The sequence below is a fragment of the Anomaloglossus baeobatrachus genome, chromosome 7, assembly GCF_048569485.1.
Source record: "Anomaloglossus baeobatrachus isolate aAnoBae1 chromosome 7, aAnoBae1.hap1, whole genome shotgun sequence".
Taxonomy (NCBI): domain Eukaryota; kingdom Metazoa; phylum Chordata; class Amphibia; order Anura; family Aromobatidae; genus Anomaloglossus; species Anomaloglossus baeobatrachus.
Genome location: NC_134359.1, coordinates 121,827,907 through 121,843,304, shown reverse-complemented (window position 1 = coordinate 121,843,304; position 15,398 = coordinate 121,827,907). Strand labels below are relative to the sequence as shown.

The 15,398-nt window shown below is 41.6% G+C and overlaps 1 protein-coding gene across 3 annotated transcripts in view; it reads right to left on the bottom strand.

Annotated features, from left to right (window-relative positions):
* NBEAL1 (neurobeachin like 1) overlaps positions 1-15,398 on the bottom strand; it is a 283,360-nt gene that overhangs the window by 168,287 nt on the left and 99,675 nt on the right. For 2 of the 3 annotated variants that reach the window (XM_075317649.1, XM_075317650.1), the window contains exons 7-11: positions 7,751-7,833; positions 7,586-7,671; positions 5,519-5,825; positions 2,735-2,841; positions 537-623 (exon numbers count right to left, since the gene is read on the bottom strand). In XM_075317649.1, the coding sequence (XP_075173764.1) occupies positions 537-623; positions 2,735-2,841; positions 5,519-5,825; positions 7,586-7,671; positions 7,751-7,833 (670 nt within the window). The remainder of the gene's footprint in view (positions 1-536; positions 624-2,734; positions 2,842-5,518; positions 5,826-7,585; positions 7,672-7,750; positions 7,834-15,398) is intronic. The other variant, XM_075317651.1, reaches the window with a different exon arrangement.

The following is a 15,398-nucleotide window of genomic DNA, read 5'->3' as shown; positions in this document are numbered from 1 at the left end:
AAAACTAGCACTAAATAAAAAGTACCCCTATCTTTGGGTTTAAAAAAATACTAAATACTCACGCAACAACCGGAATATATTAAGAGCAAAAACTGGCCACTTAACCTGGTGACAAGTCCTCTTTAAAGGAGATGTCTCACAAGGATAGCATTTCTACTTCTTCAGCCTTGCTTACACGAATGGATGATATGGAGGGTGCACCCTGCTTGGGACCCCTCTATGGACCATGTTATTCAGTGGTAAGTCTGCCAGACTATTATATGGTCACTACATCAAATGAATAGACAGCATGTAATACCACATGTCCGCTGCAGAAGAAAGGTGTGCCAGTGCAACAGGTTACCCAAGGTAAGAAATATCCAAAAACCAGTGATCTGCCGGATGGGTCCAGATGGGACAACCCCTCATCATGTATCATCAATATTAACAGACAAATGCAATTTTGATAAAACCACTAAGTTAGGTGGAAGTAAGGTTGTGGCAGAGTTATTCTGTGCACTTTCAGACCATCTTACAGTGTTGCCAGCTACGTGTACCTGGTTTTCATTCATTTCTGTCAGTAATTTGTTGGCAAGGTCTTTTTCACTCTTGTCTGCCCCTCTAGTGTTAGCGCTTAACAAGAGCTGCAGGATGGAGACAAGAACATTGCAGAAAGGTGGATTACAGGTTAGCAGCAGCCAAAGAGAGCGTGGGATCGGTCTCTACGAGGACATGCACGTTACCGGCGGGGCAAGGCACACAGTCAGTAGGAAACTGGTGTCAGGACACATCTTTCACAGGAGTACATACAGTAAACATATGTCCAGGACAACTTACACAGGTGTGCTATGGTAAGACAATATTTATCAGTATCACACAACTATCTTCAGGCTCGGTGAGGTGTATTGTGGCTCCATCCACTGTTTGGACAGATGGGATAGCCGAGTACAAGGCTTGGCAATCTGCGACAGTCACAAAGACACTGACTGGAGTAGGACGCCCCTTTACTCACACTGCGCACATTGGACCCCGCGTTCTCGAGATCAGTGGGGGTCCTAGTGTTGGGCTATTCAGGGATCAAACAACTATTCCCAATCTATTGGATAGTTGACTAATTATAAAATGGGACACTCCAGAAATTTGAAGACATTTATACTACTATAAATTACAGTTTTCGACTATTTAAACTGATTTTTCCTCAATTTATATTCATTAAAGACTTTAAAATATAAAACCCAATATTAGGCTGTGTGCGCACATTGCCTTTTTTTTGTGACCACAAAGATGCAGCGTTTTTGTGTGTTTTTGGCTGCAAAAAACGCACTCTTAAAACGCTGCCTTTTTGGTTGCGGTTTTGTGCGTTTTACTGCGTTTGTGTTCCTGCGTTTTTCTAATGCATTGTCTATGGTAAAAACGCACAAAAACGCAAGAGTTAATGAACATGTTAATTTTTTTTTTTTTTTTAAGATGTCAAAAAACACAGCTAAAAAAAAAGCTTTGTGCGGACAGCAAAAATGAAAAGTCAGACTTTGCTGGGGAAGCAAAGTCATGCAGTTTTGAGCCCAAAAACGCACAAAAATGTATCGCAAATACGCAGTAACAACACGCACCGTGCGTACATAGCCTTACAAAAGCTTTTCTTTTTCCACCGTACAGATTCCAACGCCATAAAACAGTCAACACACCTGGATACTTATGGTGTTAAGAAACAAAACTAAGGGTCTGTACGCTCTGTCAAATTTGCTTTTCTTAAGAAAAATCCGCACCCTCTGGCAGAATCCCTCACCGGCGGCAAAAACTGCAGTAAAAATGCATCTGCAATTTAAATTGTGGTTTGCCACGGTTTTGTCCCTGCGATTTTTTTACCATTATCTATGGCAAAAACACAGGTACCTGCGGAAAAGAACAGACATGGTACTTCTTTTTTGCTGCAGAAAAGCTGCAGAAATTCTGCAGCAAAACCTATAGGGAAAAAAACGCAGTGTGCGCGCACAGCATTTTGGTTTTCCCATAGATTTTGATGGGGAAGGACTGCAGAAAGGTTATGAACAAAAAACGCACGTTTACTGCAGCAAAAGCCGCGGCAAAAAACGCAGTGTGCACACAGGGTCTAAATCGGTTATTGCTGTATGTTTACATAGAGGTAATTTCAGCATCATGCAGAGTGTTTGGCGTCCTACATGATGGCTTAAAGGGGTTGTCCACTACTCTGACAACCTTTTACCAATTACTGTATTTCTCCTTATAAAATAACAGCCTACTCCCCTCCGGTGCCACCGCCATTCCAGTGATGACGACTCCGGCTCTCTTGGACACATCACGGTCACTTCCTTCGAATGTAACTGATATTCGGAAGAGGTCACAAAAAGAAAGAGCAGCAGTTCTCACTTCTTCTGGGTGTCAGTTTCATCTGAAGGCAGTGAGAGAAGCTGCCACTGACTGGCTGCAGGGCTGTCGTGGCATAAGGTCACATGAGCCACGGGAAACCAGGCACCGGAGGGAAGTATAGGCTGTTATAAAGGGGGAACGTAGCACTTGAGAAAGGGTTGTCATAGTAGTACACAACCCTTTTAAAATGCAATATGTTGCAGCAACTTGGTTGAATTACAAAAATGTCTTAATAATCTAAACAATATTCAGTTTTTAGCATATTTGAGAAAGAACACAAAGATCAAATACTTCCACTAATAAGGCACATAGTAGGTCTCATATGTTCCTCTACACAATCCATCTAAAGCCAACGAAGTGGCCTTACCCTGCAGTTCTGCAGCAGCCGGACGAGGTGCTCAAAGCAGTTGCTGTTTAGGAATATTGCTTGTAGCACTGGCCTGTCTCTGCAGCTCAACATCGCAGTCATACAATCTACAGAAAATGTACAAAAAAAAATAATTCCAAATTCATAAAAATAAAAGTACAGACATAATTGGGAAATATAGATCATATATAGAACTATTCCTGATTTTGCCACATAAATCCAAGGGACCAGCACAGCTTGGTTGCATGCAGGGTGTATGCCATCGGACTTGCACTTGCCGCTGTGACGGTCAAAGTCCGGCTCATACTTTGATTTTTCTATTCAGAATACAATGTAGATCAATAATGTCCAGACTGGAACCAAAACATCAGCCATAAATTATCCTAGTAACATACTTTCATTAGTAATGCAATGGAACATGGGTCAGTATTACATATATGGTCAACAATTCTTTATTTTCTTTCTCTGCTATTGTCTGCTCTTTCCAGTTTCTATTTCGTGACTTCCTAATAACCTTTCTGGCACTGATTTATTACAATGGTTTCTTGAAGTATTACTAAGTGGACTACCACCACGGTCACCAATACTTCCTACCAGACTGCCAACCATAATTGTACTAACAGTGTGTATGTCACCCCCAGCCCATCCCCCTCAGTCATGGTCAGTGTGGTGGGTGCTTACAGACAAAAATATATGCTGTAAAACAAATTACATCATGTTGGTAAAAGAGAAGTTTTCAGTCAGCCATACCTGAACCCATACCGGACTCACATCAATTTTTTTATTCATTGGCCCTGATTCATCACAGCTTTCATGGAAGAATTCTATAAAAAGTCGCAACATTTTTACACAACAGGAGAATGCACAAAAATGGTGCGACTTTTGGTGTTTTCCCGTCATCTTCACCCAGGAATAACAAAGTAGGCAAAGCTGGTATGGGCAACCTCTGCTCAAACTCTTTATAAGTCACAAAGTTCCTTATGCTACAAATCTTACTCCAGTCACCAACTATAGTAAGATTTGTGGCAAGGCGCGCGGAGTCACAGGTCTCTTCACTCCACGCCTGACTCATTATGAGGTGTGTTCCTCTTACTGAATCAGGCACCCCCGACTCCAGCACACTCCTCATTAAAACCGGTGTGAACATCGCAGGTCTTGATAAATCGGGATCATTCTGTATTACAAACATTTAGGATATTTTGTGCAAATAGAGAAACCTTTAAAACGGGTCATCCAGATTGATGGTAGGGCTTTTTTAGAGGATTAAAACTGAATTAAATACAACTTACTAATCTATGTTCATTGTGAGTACCTCACTGAGCTCTACGTTCGCATTTACTCCGGTACAGGAGTAGGTTTAACTTCTCTCCTTGTGTCCATGATGTGTATTAAAGGGTCTGGCTGATTCAATTCAATAGCTAAGCCAGGCTCCTTTTTAATTGCTGAATCAGCAATGACAGAAAGCAGTCCCATCATATCATCGAAATGGGAGATAGTACGCTCTAGTATGCCAAAGCAAGCCAACAGCAGTCTGGAATGGCGCTGACAGAGGATTATTTGCACTTTGATAATGACAGTATAATAGTAAATTGTATTCAAATGGAAACAGCCATGTCCACAAAACTATTAATCTGCAAATATGGGATTAATCTGCAGGTTAACAGTGTTCCAGTGTTGTCTCCAGAGGCCATACAGAAAGTGTGGCTACTGGGAGAAAAACGTTTTTCCCCTTTGGAACTGTTGGCTTTCAGTCATAGAGGCATCAGGGCTGTGGAGTCTGAGTCGGAGCTCATTTTGGTGGAGTCGGTCTAAAATGCACCGACTCAGACTCCTAAAATATATAATAAATTGGGGACAGTAGTGCAATGCAGAATGTGCTGAATATTTTACTAAATAATACATTTAGTATAATGCTTATATTTAAGTGAAAAATGTATTGTAGTACAATGTGAACATTAGACATTTAATTATTTTTATGATACAATAATCAAGATATTTAGATAGAACATAAAATATATTTATTAGAATACAACTTTAGAACACAAAAAACTAATAAATTGTAAATATGTAATACAATATGTAATTAATATATATATATATATATATATATATATATTATATATACACACACACAAGATATATATGTAATCTACTGTATATTACATAGTGTATTACATATTTACAATTTATTACAGTTTGTGTTCTAAAGTTGTATTCCAATAAATATATTTTATGTTCTATCCAAATATCTTGATTATTGTACCAAAAAAATTATTAAATGTCTGATGTTCACATACACATGTTCATGTACTACAATACATTTTTCACCTAACTATAAGCAATATATGTAGGAGTCGGAGTCGGTGCAAGAGAAATTGAGGAGTCGGAGTCGAAGGTTTGGTTTACAGACTCCACAGCCCTGAGAGACGTACCCATTTTTGCTCAGTACTCAGTGGGTGGTGGCTATAAGAACACACTGGCACTTTGAGCACACTCTGCACAGATGCACTGTATAGCCAGCTGACAAAGTGCCAGGGTGTGCTTATAGCCATCATCCACGGTGTACTGACCGGTGACCGCCTCTATGACTGAAAGCCAGTGGCTCCCAAGAGGAATAAAGTTAATTTCTTCCTAGTAGTTACAGTTTTAGTGGCCCAGCTGGACAGCATGGAGCACTATAAACCTGCAGATTAACACTATATCTGCAGGTAACTTGTAGTTAAAGGGAACCTGTACTGTCCCCAAACGCCATTTCAAGTTTTGACGAGTGAGTAAACAACTTACTGAGCATTTTTATCTGCAGAGTGATGAACCTGCTCTCCCACTGCCTGGTCCGTCTCAATCCGGGTAATGCAGAGTGGTCGGAGTTAAGTAGCTTGAAGTAATTCTCTAAGATTGTGCCAATTTCCACTTGACGCTGGTCAGAACTACTGACTAACAGGGTGTGCACCACCTCTGTCAGACACTTCAGGGTCAGCTCTGCTTTACGACTCACTTCATCTGGGTCACGGTCGTCCCACGTGTCACAGTCGGCTAATACACGCATTAGGACTTCCATGGTGGCAGGAGAAATGAGCAGAAGAGCGTTTCTCTAGAAAAGGGATACACAGTTAAATGGAGAGCAACCTCATCAAAATCAAACTAAAGCAACAAATGTTATTATACACAAAAAAAACTGTAGATTTCACACAAATGACTGCAATATTTAGTAAAGAATCTATTTTCATGTTTCCTGCTATGGTCGGGTCTTCCAGAAGTAGAGAGTCTCGTGAGCACTGAGCCCAAGCACTTGTGTCCCGCCTATTACAGTGCACAGCCGGATTACGATGCATCTTGTCGTTCGATGAGCATAGAAAGATCATGGTTTGTCATCTATACGGCACTCCTGGATCACATGTGCCTGAGCAGGGTATCGCTCCGTATATACTACACTGATATGAAACTCGTCCCTCCAATAAGTGAACTAGATGGGGACATTTAATTTTGCAGTTCAAAATTGAAAATATGTGTGACGTTTGAGTCCACAAACTTGGATCTTCATCTGAGCAAAGGGATTATGTATAGAAAAGAGGTAGCAGGACGGATAGATGTAGTACATGTGAACTGAGCCTGTGTAGAATTTAAGGGGTAGAAGATGGGACCTCAAAGTGGCAGCGTATCCTTAGGATAGGCTATTAATGTTAGATCGGCAGCACTCTGTGCCAATCATCTGCTTGAAAGGTTCCAGGGAATTTGCATCTTTGTGCACCGCGCACAGCTCCATATATTTTGTAATAACCGTGCCTGGTATTACACCTCCGTCCTGTTCACTTTATTGGGTTGAGGTTGTAATAATCTGTAATTCCAAGAACAGCTGTGACTAGGACAGAGCTGTGCCTGGTAAATTATAGAATCAGCTGACCGCTGGTTAAAAGTTGGACCTTATCAATCTAATATTGTTTAACTATAATTAAAGCAACCCTCCTCCATCTATATTATCGGTAACTACTATACATAATAATAATAATAATAATAATAATAATAAATATTTATTCATTTATTTATATAGCGCTATTAATTCCACAGCGCTTTACATACAATGGCAACACTGTCCCCAGTGGGGCTCACAATCTAAGTTCCCTGTGAGTATGTCTTTGGAGTGTAGAAGGAAGCCGGAGAACCCGGAGGAAACCCACGCAAACACGGGGAGAACATACAAATGCCTTGCAGATGGTGTCCTTAGTGGGATATGAACCCAGGACCCCATTAATGGGGCGCAGACGTAAGGAGAGACAGCAAATTAGAAGCTAACAGGTATAGTGGCAACACATTAAAAATTAATGGAGCATCGCATATTTTTTAATTTATCTATTTTTTTTAAATCTCAACACTGGAGTGTCACTTCCCATGCCGATACCTGTCGGCGTCTTCATCAGTTTCCAGCGTCGCTCCATTCGGTCTCCAGCGATTTGTGACCTGCCGGCTGCTCCATTGTTTCATGAGTTGGAAGTCACCACTCAATACAAGTCTATGAGAGCCTGACCCTGGACTCGTTCTGGGTCTCATAGACTTTCATTGAGAGCGTATGTGGTAACGTCTAATTTCCGGCCACTCAAACGTTCCAGGCACAAGATGGCGCAGCGTGAACAGAGCAACGCTAAAAAAGGATGAAAACGCTGGAGGTTGCGTGTAAGACAGGGATCTTATATTTAAAGTGCCACTCCAGTGCTGGAAGAAAAAAAAAACATGCTGGAGCGGTGCTTTAAGCTTAATTCATCAATATCTTTGTCCTGGAAAAATCTTTAAAGGAAATTCCGAGATATTTCAAAGTGATAAAGACTAAACACTATGGGGGAAAATGTGTCAACTTACTTGCCCACCAGATAAAACAGCCCCAAACAGATGTAATAAGCAGCACTTTAAACTTTCTTTGAGATGTTCACTTTCTTGGAAACATTCTGAAATAAAGGCATGTTATGTGCAAGTGTCATACAATAGAAAAAGGCTATTACTTCTTATGTAACCATAGTTACTTACGGTAAAAGAAGGGAATGAATTCTACAGTTAGAGGGGCCGCCTTGTATTTCTGTCTACTCTTCTCCACAGGACTGATGGTTCGTCTGTAAGACAATGTGATGCAGTATTAGTAGTCAACCTAAGAAGCATTAACCACTCTATATATCATTATGACTGTGTTTAGCAGATTTCACAGAAACATTGATAGCATACGAATCTACCCACCCTTGGATGCCAATACTCAGCTGGAGGAATCGGATACGTTCCTGCCCATTCATTTAGTTTGGAAAGTATTTGAGTCAATAAAAATATACAACAAAAGTGACTAAAAGGTTTTGTTCAAAATTTTTTGTCTCCTCTTCATATTACAGAGAAGTATAAATATTTGCATCCATATTTTGTATTGATACATATAACATACAAGTGTTCTTACTTAAATGCATGTATTTTTGGTCAAAATATATTTTTTTAGGTCTTGTTAATGTTGCCCTGCTTAGTTTCTATAGCCTATGGGTGCACTGACTATTGCTGGTTGTAGAATGAAATAAAGGGGTATTCTCAGATTGTAGCTTATGAGCAGGGCCCTCACTCTATTTGGTATCTGTTGAATTGTGTTACTCTGTAATGTCTGATATTCTCCATACATATCTCCTCTGAATTGTAAAGTGTTGAGGAATATGTTGGTGCTATATAAATAAAAATTATTATATTCTCAAATTCTGGAAATTACTTTAATTACACATGTAAATAAGCAACTTTGCAGCTAACTTGCTTTTTATATCTGCTGTTCTCCTGCAATGTGAGCTTTTATCCTTAATAGTGTACAGCTGGTTTCTATGGAATTCAGCTGGTAGTGCCAGTGCAGACAATGGGCGAGTGTGCAGTAGTTGCATTCTAGGAAAGAGTGGTTAACTTTTAATATCCCAGCCACCTCTTGCATCCCACTGATTTCTATACAGCAGTTAACTGCTCAACTTCCTCCCTCTCACTCCTTCCTCTCAGCTACTGACCAAATTGATCTACATTTTGGTTTCATAAATGGAGATGAGCGGACCCAAGGAAGTTCTGTTCAGCGGATTCAGATGAACTTTAAATTAAGATTGTTTTTGGGACCCGAACTTGAACTGAACCCCAATGGAAGTCACTAATTGGGCAGTTCGGGTGTCCGCCCACATGCGGCCAGCCATAAACAGAACACTTCCGGGGGTGGGTGGGCAGTTTACTCGGGTTCGCTCATTCTCCATCTTCATTGTTGTGTCAGTGTGTGGAAATCGGACTGTGTTCACATGTCATCAGAGTGCAGTTCGATGAGTTCCACGCAGGCATTGACTTGCATGGCCGAGTGTGAAACGAATAATGGATTAAACTTGGACATGCAGCAATTTTTCCCTCAGTCTCCAAGGAAAATATCTGATGTGCTCAGCTCCATAGACTAACATTAGTCTGAGTGCGATCTGATGTTTTGTTGGATTACTTTCTGACCGAATATACAGCCATCAGCCCCTGTCCTTATTGATATTTTTAGCTGCTCTTACCTGATTTATGACCATAGACCACATTGACCCTGAAAGTGCAGGGACACTAAGGGGGCTATTCATTAGTGTGTTTACAACAGAATTCTGGTATAAGACACCTTAATATTTTGCAATATTTTAACCCCCACCTAATTTTTATTTATCAGCCTAAACTCATTGGTTACTACTCTTTACTATTAAGGACTTGCATACTTTACTCTAGAGGAATATATTTCTCTATTCGGATCAGGCATTTTTTTCTTACAACATCTTGAATTTTGAGCTCAGCATTTTTTTCAACTTGCCGATCCCTGTACCACATATGGTATGGCATGCTATTTACTACACTCCATCGGATTTATTTTCGTCTTCTTGGGGTGTAATTTCTATTTTTCCAAACTATTTTTAGGTGTATTTTCATTTTAATTATTAGCATTTTATACTAATTGCATGTGCCATATATTTCTTTGGGAATTTTATTGTTATTTCCATATATCTTTTAGGAGTTGTTTTTACTATAGGAACACTTAGGTTTATGTCTTTGGTAGACCTTTTGGGTTTTTAAATGGTTTTCACCATTCTATGTCTGTATATGTCTTAATGGAGAATAGTGTTCCCCCGTGGTCCCCACATAGCTTTCTCATGAGCCAGATCAGACACCCCCATACTTTGCACTGACGAGGGGCAAGCACCCCGAAACACCGTGTCTGCAAATTGGGATTCTGATCTGGCTTATATATCCTGAGTCATATTGCAAAGGATTGTTGAAAATCCACTTGTGACTTTTAGGATCGCTACTTCCAATAGGTGGCGCTGTGCTAGAGTTTGTCTCCTTTACTGGAGAGACAATTTGAATATTTCCCAGAGGGGCATTGCAGCTATAAGTCCCCTTACCTGGCAGCCAGACTGGCCTGCAAAGTCTCCTTAAGGAGAATAGTGTTCCCCCGTGGTCCCCACATAGCTTTCTCATGAGCCAGATCAGACACCCCCATACTTTGCACTGACGAGGGGCAAGCACCCCGAAACACCGTGTCTGCAAATTGGGATTCTGATCTGGCTTATATATCCTGAGTCATATTGCAAAGGATTGTTGAAAATCCACTTGTGACTTTTAGGATCGCTACTTCCAATAGGTGGCGCTGTGCTAGAGTTTGTCTCCTTTACTGGAGAGACAATTTGAATATGTCTGTATTATTATTTGTTATCTGTTAATATACATTTGTATGGTGACCTGCTTCCATTGCAGACTTCCTCTTCCCTTCTTCAATATTTAGCATGCATACTGGCTGATCCATTTTATTGGTAGTGCTGTGAGGCTTTTTCTTTGTTTAATTCATTAGACAGGATGGGCCACTTAATGAATATGGTGCATTGTACTCCAGAGCCCCGTATTGTCCCTTTACACGCTGTACAACGCCAAACTGCAAATTTTTAATTAAATGTTGTTTTGCTTGTTTTTTAGCCCCAAATTCTTTGAGCAAGGTTATAAAAAAAAAAAAAAAAAAATTTCCCTGGAGGTGGAAAACCCTTTAAAGGGAAGGTGTTGCGGTTTTTTAATTTTGTATTAAAACTAGTGATTATGAAATCAAGTATTTATAATACAAAAATAAAAATCGCTGCTTATTTAGTTTTTATATAACTCTAATTTTACTGGAGGCACTGGGGGCTGTCATGCTGGATTTGCTGTGTATGTAACGACAGTTACTCATTCCTTTATGGCAGCCCCTGTGCATAGACTCTGATAGTCGGAATCCGACCCCTAGGCTTATTACAGTAGAGGTCCCTGCTGTGACTTGGATGCGCCCCCTGGGCTGTCCAGATCACAGCAGAGCGAGGAGATCAGCGCCATCTTTCTGCAGCTCACAGCGGTCATGCTGTGTGCTGAACTTTTCCCCCTGTCAGCCGTTCGGCCCGTTGGGAGTAGTGTACCGGTGCCCCTCCCCCCGCCGCCGATGCTACCGTCTCTGATAATACCCCCACGCTCTCCCCCGATGGCCTGTCACCTGTTGGCCTGTGTGAGTAGTGTACGGCCTCCCCCTCCTTCCCCGGCCGCAGCGGGCATGCTTGTGCGTGTGTGTGGCAGAGCATTTTGCATGTGTGCTGGCAGAGCAATGTGTGTGCGTGCTTGTGTGTGTGGCAGAGCATTTTGTGTGTGTGTGTGTGTGTCAGAGCATTTTGTGTGTGTGTGCTGGCAGAGCATTGTGTGTCCGTGCATGTGGCAGAGCGTTTTGTGTGTGCTTGTGTACGTGTGGCAGAGCATTTTGTGTGTGTGCTGGCAGAGCATTGTGTGTGCGTGCTTGTGTGTGTGTAGCAGAGCATTTTGTGTGTGCGTGCTGGCAGAGCATTTTGTGTGCTTGTGTGTGACAGAGCATTTTGTGTGTGTGCTGTCAGAGCATTGTGTTTGCGTGTGGCAGAGCATTTTGTGTGTATGCTGGCAGAGCAATGTGTGTGCGTGGTTGTGTGTGCTGGCAGAGCATTGTGTGTCCGTGCGTGTGGCAGAGCGTTTTGTGTGTGCATGTGGCAGAGCATTGTGTGTGCATGCGTGGCAGAGCATTGTGGGTGAGCGTGCAGCAGAGTATTGCTCCGCTCTACCCAGCCCCCGCTACCGCCCCTCCCCCGCCATTACCGTCTCTAATGACACCCCCTCCCTCCCCGCTGCTGCTGTGTGTGTGTGTGTGTGTGTGTGTGTGTGTGTGTGTGTGTGTCACTGCATGTGAGTACCTGTGTGTGTACCAGTGATACTGTCTGCAGGGTTGTGTATCTAATCCTATCCTGTGTGATACTGTCTGCTGAGCCGTGTATCTAATCCTCTCCCGTGTGATACTGTCTGCTGAGCCGTGTATCTAATCCTATCCTGTGTGATACTGTCTGCAGGGTTGTGTATCTAATCCTATCCTGTGTGATATTGCCTACTGAGCAGTGTATCTAATCCTCTCCTGTGTGATACTGTCTGCTGAGCCGTGTATCTAATCCTCTCCTGTGTGATACTGTCTACTGAGCAGTGTATCTAATCCTCTCCTGTGTGATGCTGTCTGCTGAGCAGTGTATCTAATCCTCTGCTGTGTGATGCTGTCTCCTGAGCAATGTATCTAATCCTATCCTGTGTGATACTGTCTACTGAGCCTTGTATCTTATCCTATTCTGTGTGATACTGTCTGCTGATCCGTGTATCTAATCTTATCCTATGTGAAACTGTCTGCTGAGCTGTGTATCTAATCATGTCCGGTGTGATACTGTCTGCTGAGCCGTGTATCTAATCCTATCCTGTGTGATACTGTCTGCTGAGCGATGTATCTAATCCTATCCTGTGTGATACTGTCTGCTGAGCCGTGTATCTAATCCTATCCTGTGATACAGTCTGCTGAGCTGTGTATCTAATCATGTCCGGTGTGATACTGTCTGCATAGCTGTGTATCTAATCCTATCGTGTGTGATACTGTCTGCTGAGCCGCTGTCCTTGGTGACACTTTAGACATTTCTGGTCACCAACAAAATGGCTCTGCACTATGTCCCTACATGTCATTCTCTGTTATCTGTTGTAAACACTCAGATTAGGAGGGGGGAGGCGTGCCATCACACACAGGAGAGCAGACTCCACCCACTTTTACTGCAGTTGTTATGTGAGCTTTTTCTACAGTGGGATTTCTGTAAGATTTCAGAAGCTGCTCCCCCTAGTGTTTAACAGTGGAAAATATCAAACTTTTTAATTTTTTTTTATATTTTGCACAATTAAAAACAAATAATATTTAAACAAAACATTTAAACATTATTACGTTACGTTTTTTCAGTTATTGAAAAATTATTTTTTTTTGACGATACCTTCCCTTTAAGCAACTCTGGTTTGGTGTGTCCATGATTATAAACCCTTTGTAGTATGATACCTCATTTCAGGTGGAAACCCTTGCCACCCCTCCTGTCTAACCTACAGGAAGTAGAAGAGGGCGGCAAGCATAGAGTAACACTTGACTGCAGGATAAGGGTAAGTTCACATTTCCATTGTTTTGCTTCCGTTGCAATCTGTCGCCTTGAGGAATTACGGTAACCTGCAAAATATTTTGCAGGAATCAGTTTTTTGACAATAGACTGCTATTAGCCACGGATTGTGACTGATTACCTAGCGTTGCATCCGCCGCGTGACAAATCAGTCGTTTACTAACTGACCGTCAGGCGGGAGCAATGCTGAATGTAACGTTTTTTTGGAGCGGCAATCCGTTTTTTCATAGGATTCCTGTGAACGGAATCCTGTGAAATAACATATCCGTTGCGTAAGTTGACATTTAAAAAACGACGGACTTGTCGGATTTAAAACAACAGAAGTGTGAACTTACCCTAAGACTACGCATAGGCTATGACTAACTATGGAGACACATAGGTCTGTATAGGCGCCAAGTGCACGCAGTAATAGGTTTTTCCTAATAAAGAATAAAAGTACACATTACATTGTACAGCATCAATAATTGTATCATACTTTAATATTATATTTTTTCTTTTTTTCTTTTATTCTAAACAATCCCTTTTAAAAGCTTCCAGTTTAAAGTCCAGAGATACCATTGGAAGCCTTGAACCCTGACTAACGACATTGATCCTGCGAGGACAAACAAAAGAAAAACAACTAAATATCAGTCATCGTGAAGCGCTGCTGTCAAAAAATTATATTCATGAAATCTCTGCTGTACAAGTGCGGCTCAGTTGTCTGAAAATCATGTTAAATACACACAATATACAATATATATATCTCCACACAGTTCAGACCAAATGTTTGGACACACCTTCTCATTCGAAGAGTGTTCTTTATTTTCATGACTCTGAAAATTGTAGATTCACATTGAAGGCATCAAAACTATGAATTAACATATGTGGAATGAAATACTTAACAAAAAAGTGTGAAACAACTGAAAATATGTCTTATATTCTAGGTTCTTCAAAGTAGCCACCTTTTGCTTTGATTACTGCTTTGCACACTCTTGGCATTCTCTTGATGAGCTTCAAGAGGTAGTCACCGGAAATGGTTTTCACTTCACAGGTGTGCCCTGTCAGGTTTAATAAGTGGGATTTCTTTCCTTATAAATGGGGTTGGGACCATCAGTTGTGTTGTGCAGAAGTCTGGTGGATACACAGCTGATAGTCCTACTGAATAGACTGTTAGATTCTTTTTTTCTTGCCATAATACAAATTCTAAGTAAAGAAAAACGAGTGGCCATCATTACTTTAAGAAATGAAGGTTAGTCAGTCCGAAAAGTTGGGAAAACTTTGAAAGTATCCCCAAGTGCAGTGGCAAAAATCATCAAACGCTACAAAGAAACTGGCTCACCTGAGGACCGCCCCAGGAAGGAAGACCAAGAGTCACCTCTACTGCAGAGGATAAGTTTATCCAAGTCACCAGCCTCAGAAATCGCAGGTTAACAGCAGCTCAGATTAGAGACCAGGTCAATACCACACAGAGTTCTAGAAGCAGACACATCTCTAGAACAACCGTTAAGAGGAGATTTTGTGCAGCAGGCCTTCATGGTAAAATAGCTGCTAGGAAACCACTGCTAAGGACAGGCAACAAGCAGAAGAGACTTGTTTGGGCTAAAGAACACAAGGAATGAACATTAGACCAGTGGAAATGTGTGCTTTGGTCTGATAAGCCCAAATTTGAGATATTTGGATCCAACCACCGTGTCTTTGTGCAACGCAGAAAAGGTGAACGGATGGACTCTACATGGCTGGTTCCCACCGTGAAGCATGGAGGTGGAGGTGTGATGGTGTGGGGGTGCTTTGCTGGTGACACTGTTGGGGATTCATTCAAAATTGAAGGCATACTGAACCAGCATGGCTACCACAGCATCTTGCAGCAGCATGCTGTTCCATCCGGTTTGCGTTTAGTTGGATCATCATTTATTTTTCAACAGGACAATGACCACAAACACCTCCAGGCTGTGTAAGGGCTATTTGACTAAGAAGGAGAGTGATGGGGTGCTATGCCAGATGACCTGGCCTCCACAGTCACCAGACCTGAACCCAATCGAGATGGTTTGGGGTGAGCTGGACCGCAGAGTGAAGGCAAAAGGGGCAAAAAGTGCTAAGCATCTCTGGGAACTCCTTCAAGACTGTTGGAAGACCATTTCCAGTGACTACCTCTTGAAACTCATCAAGAGAATGCCAAGAGTGTG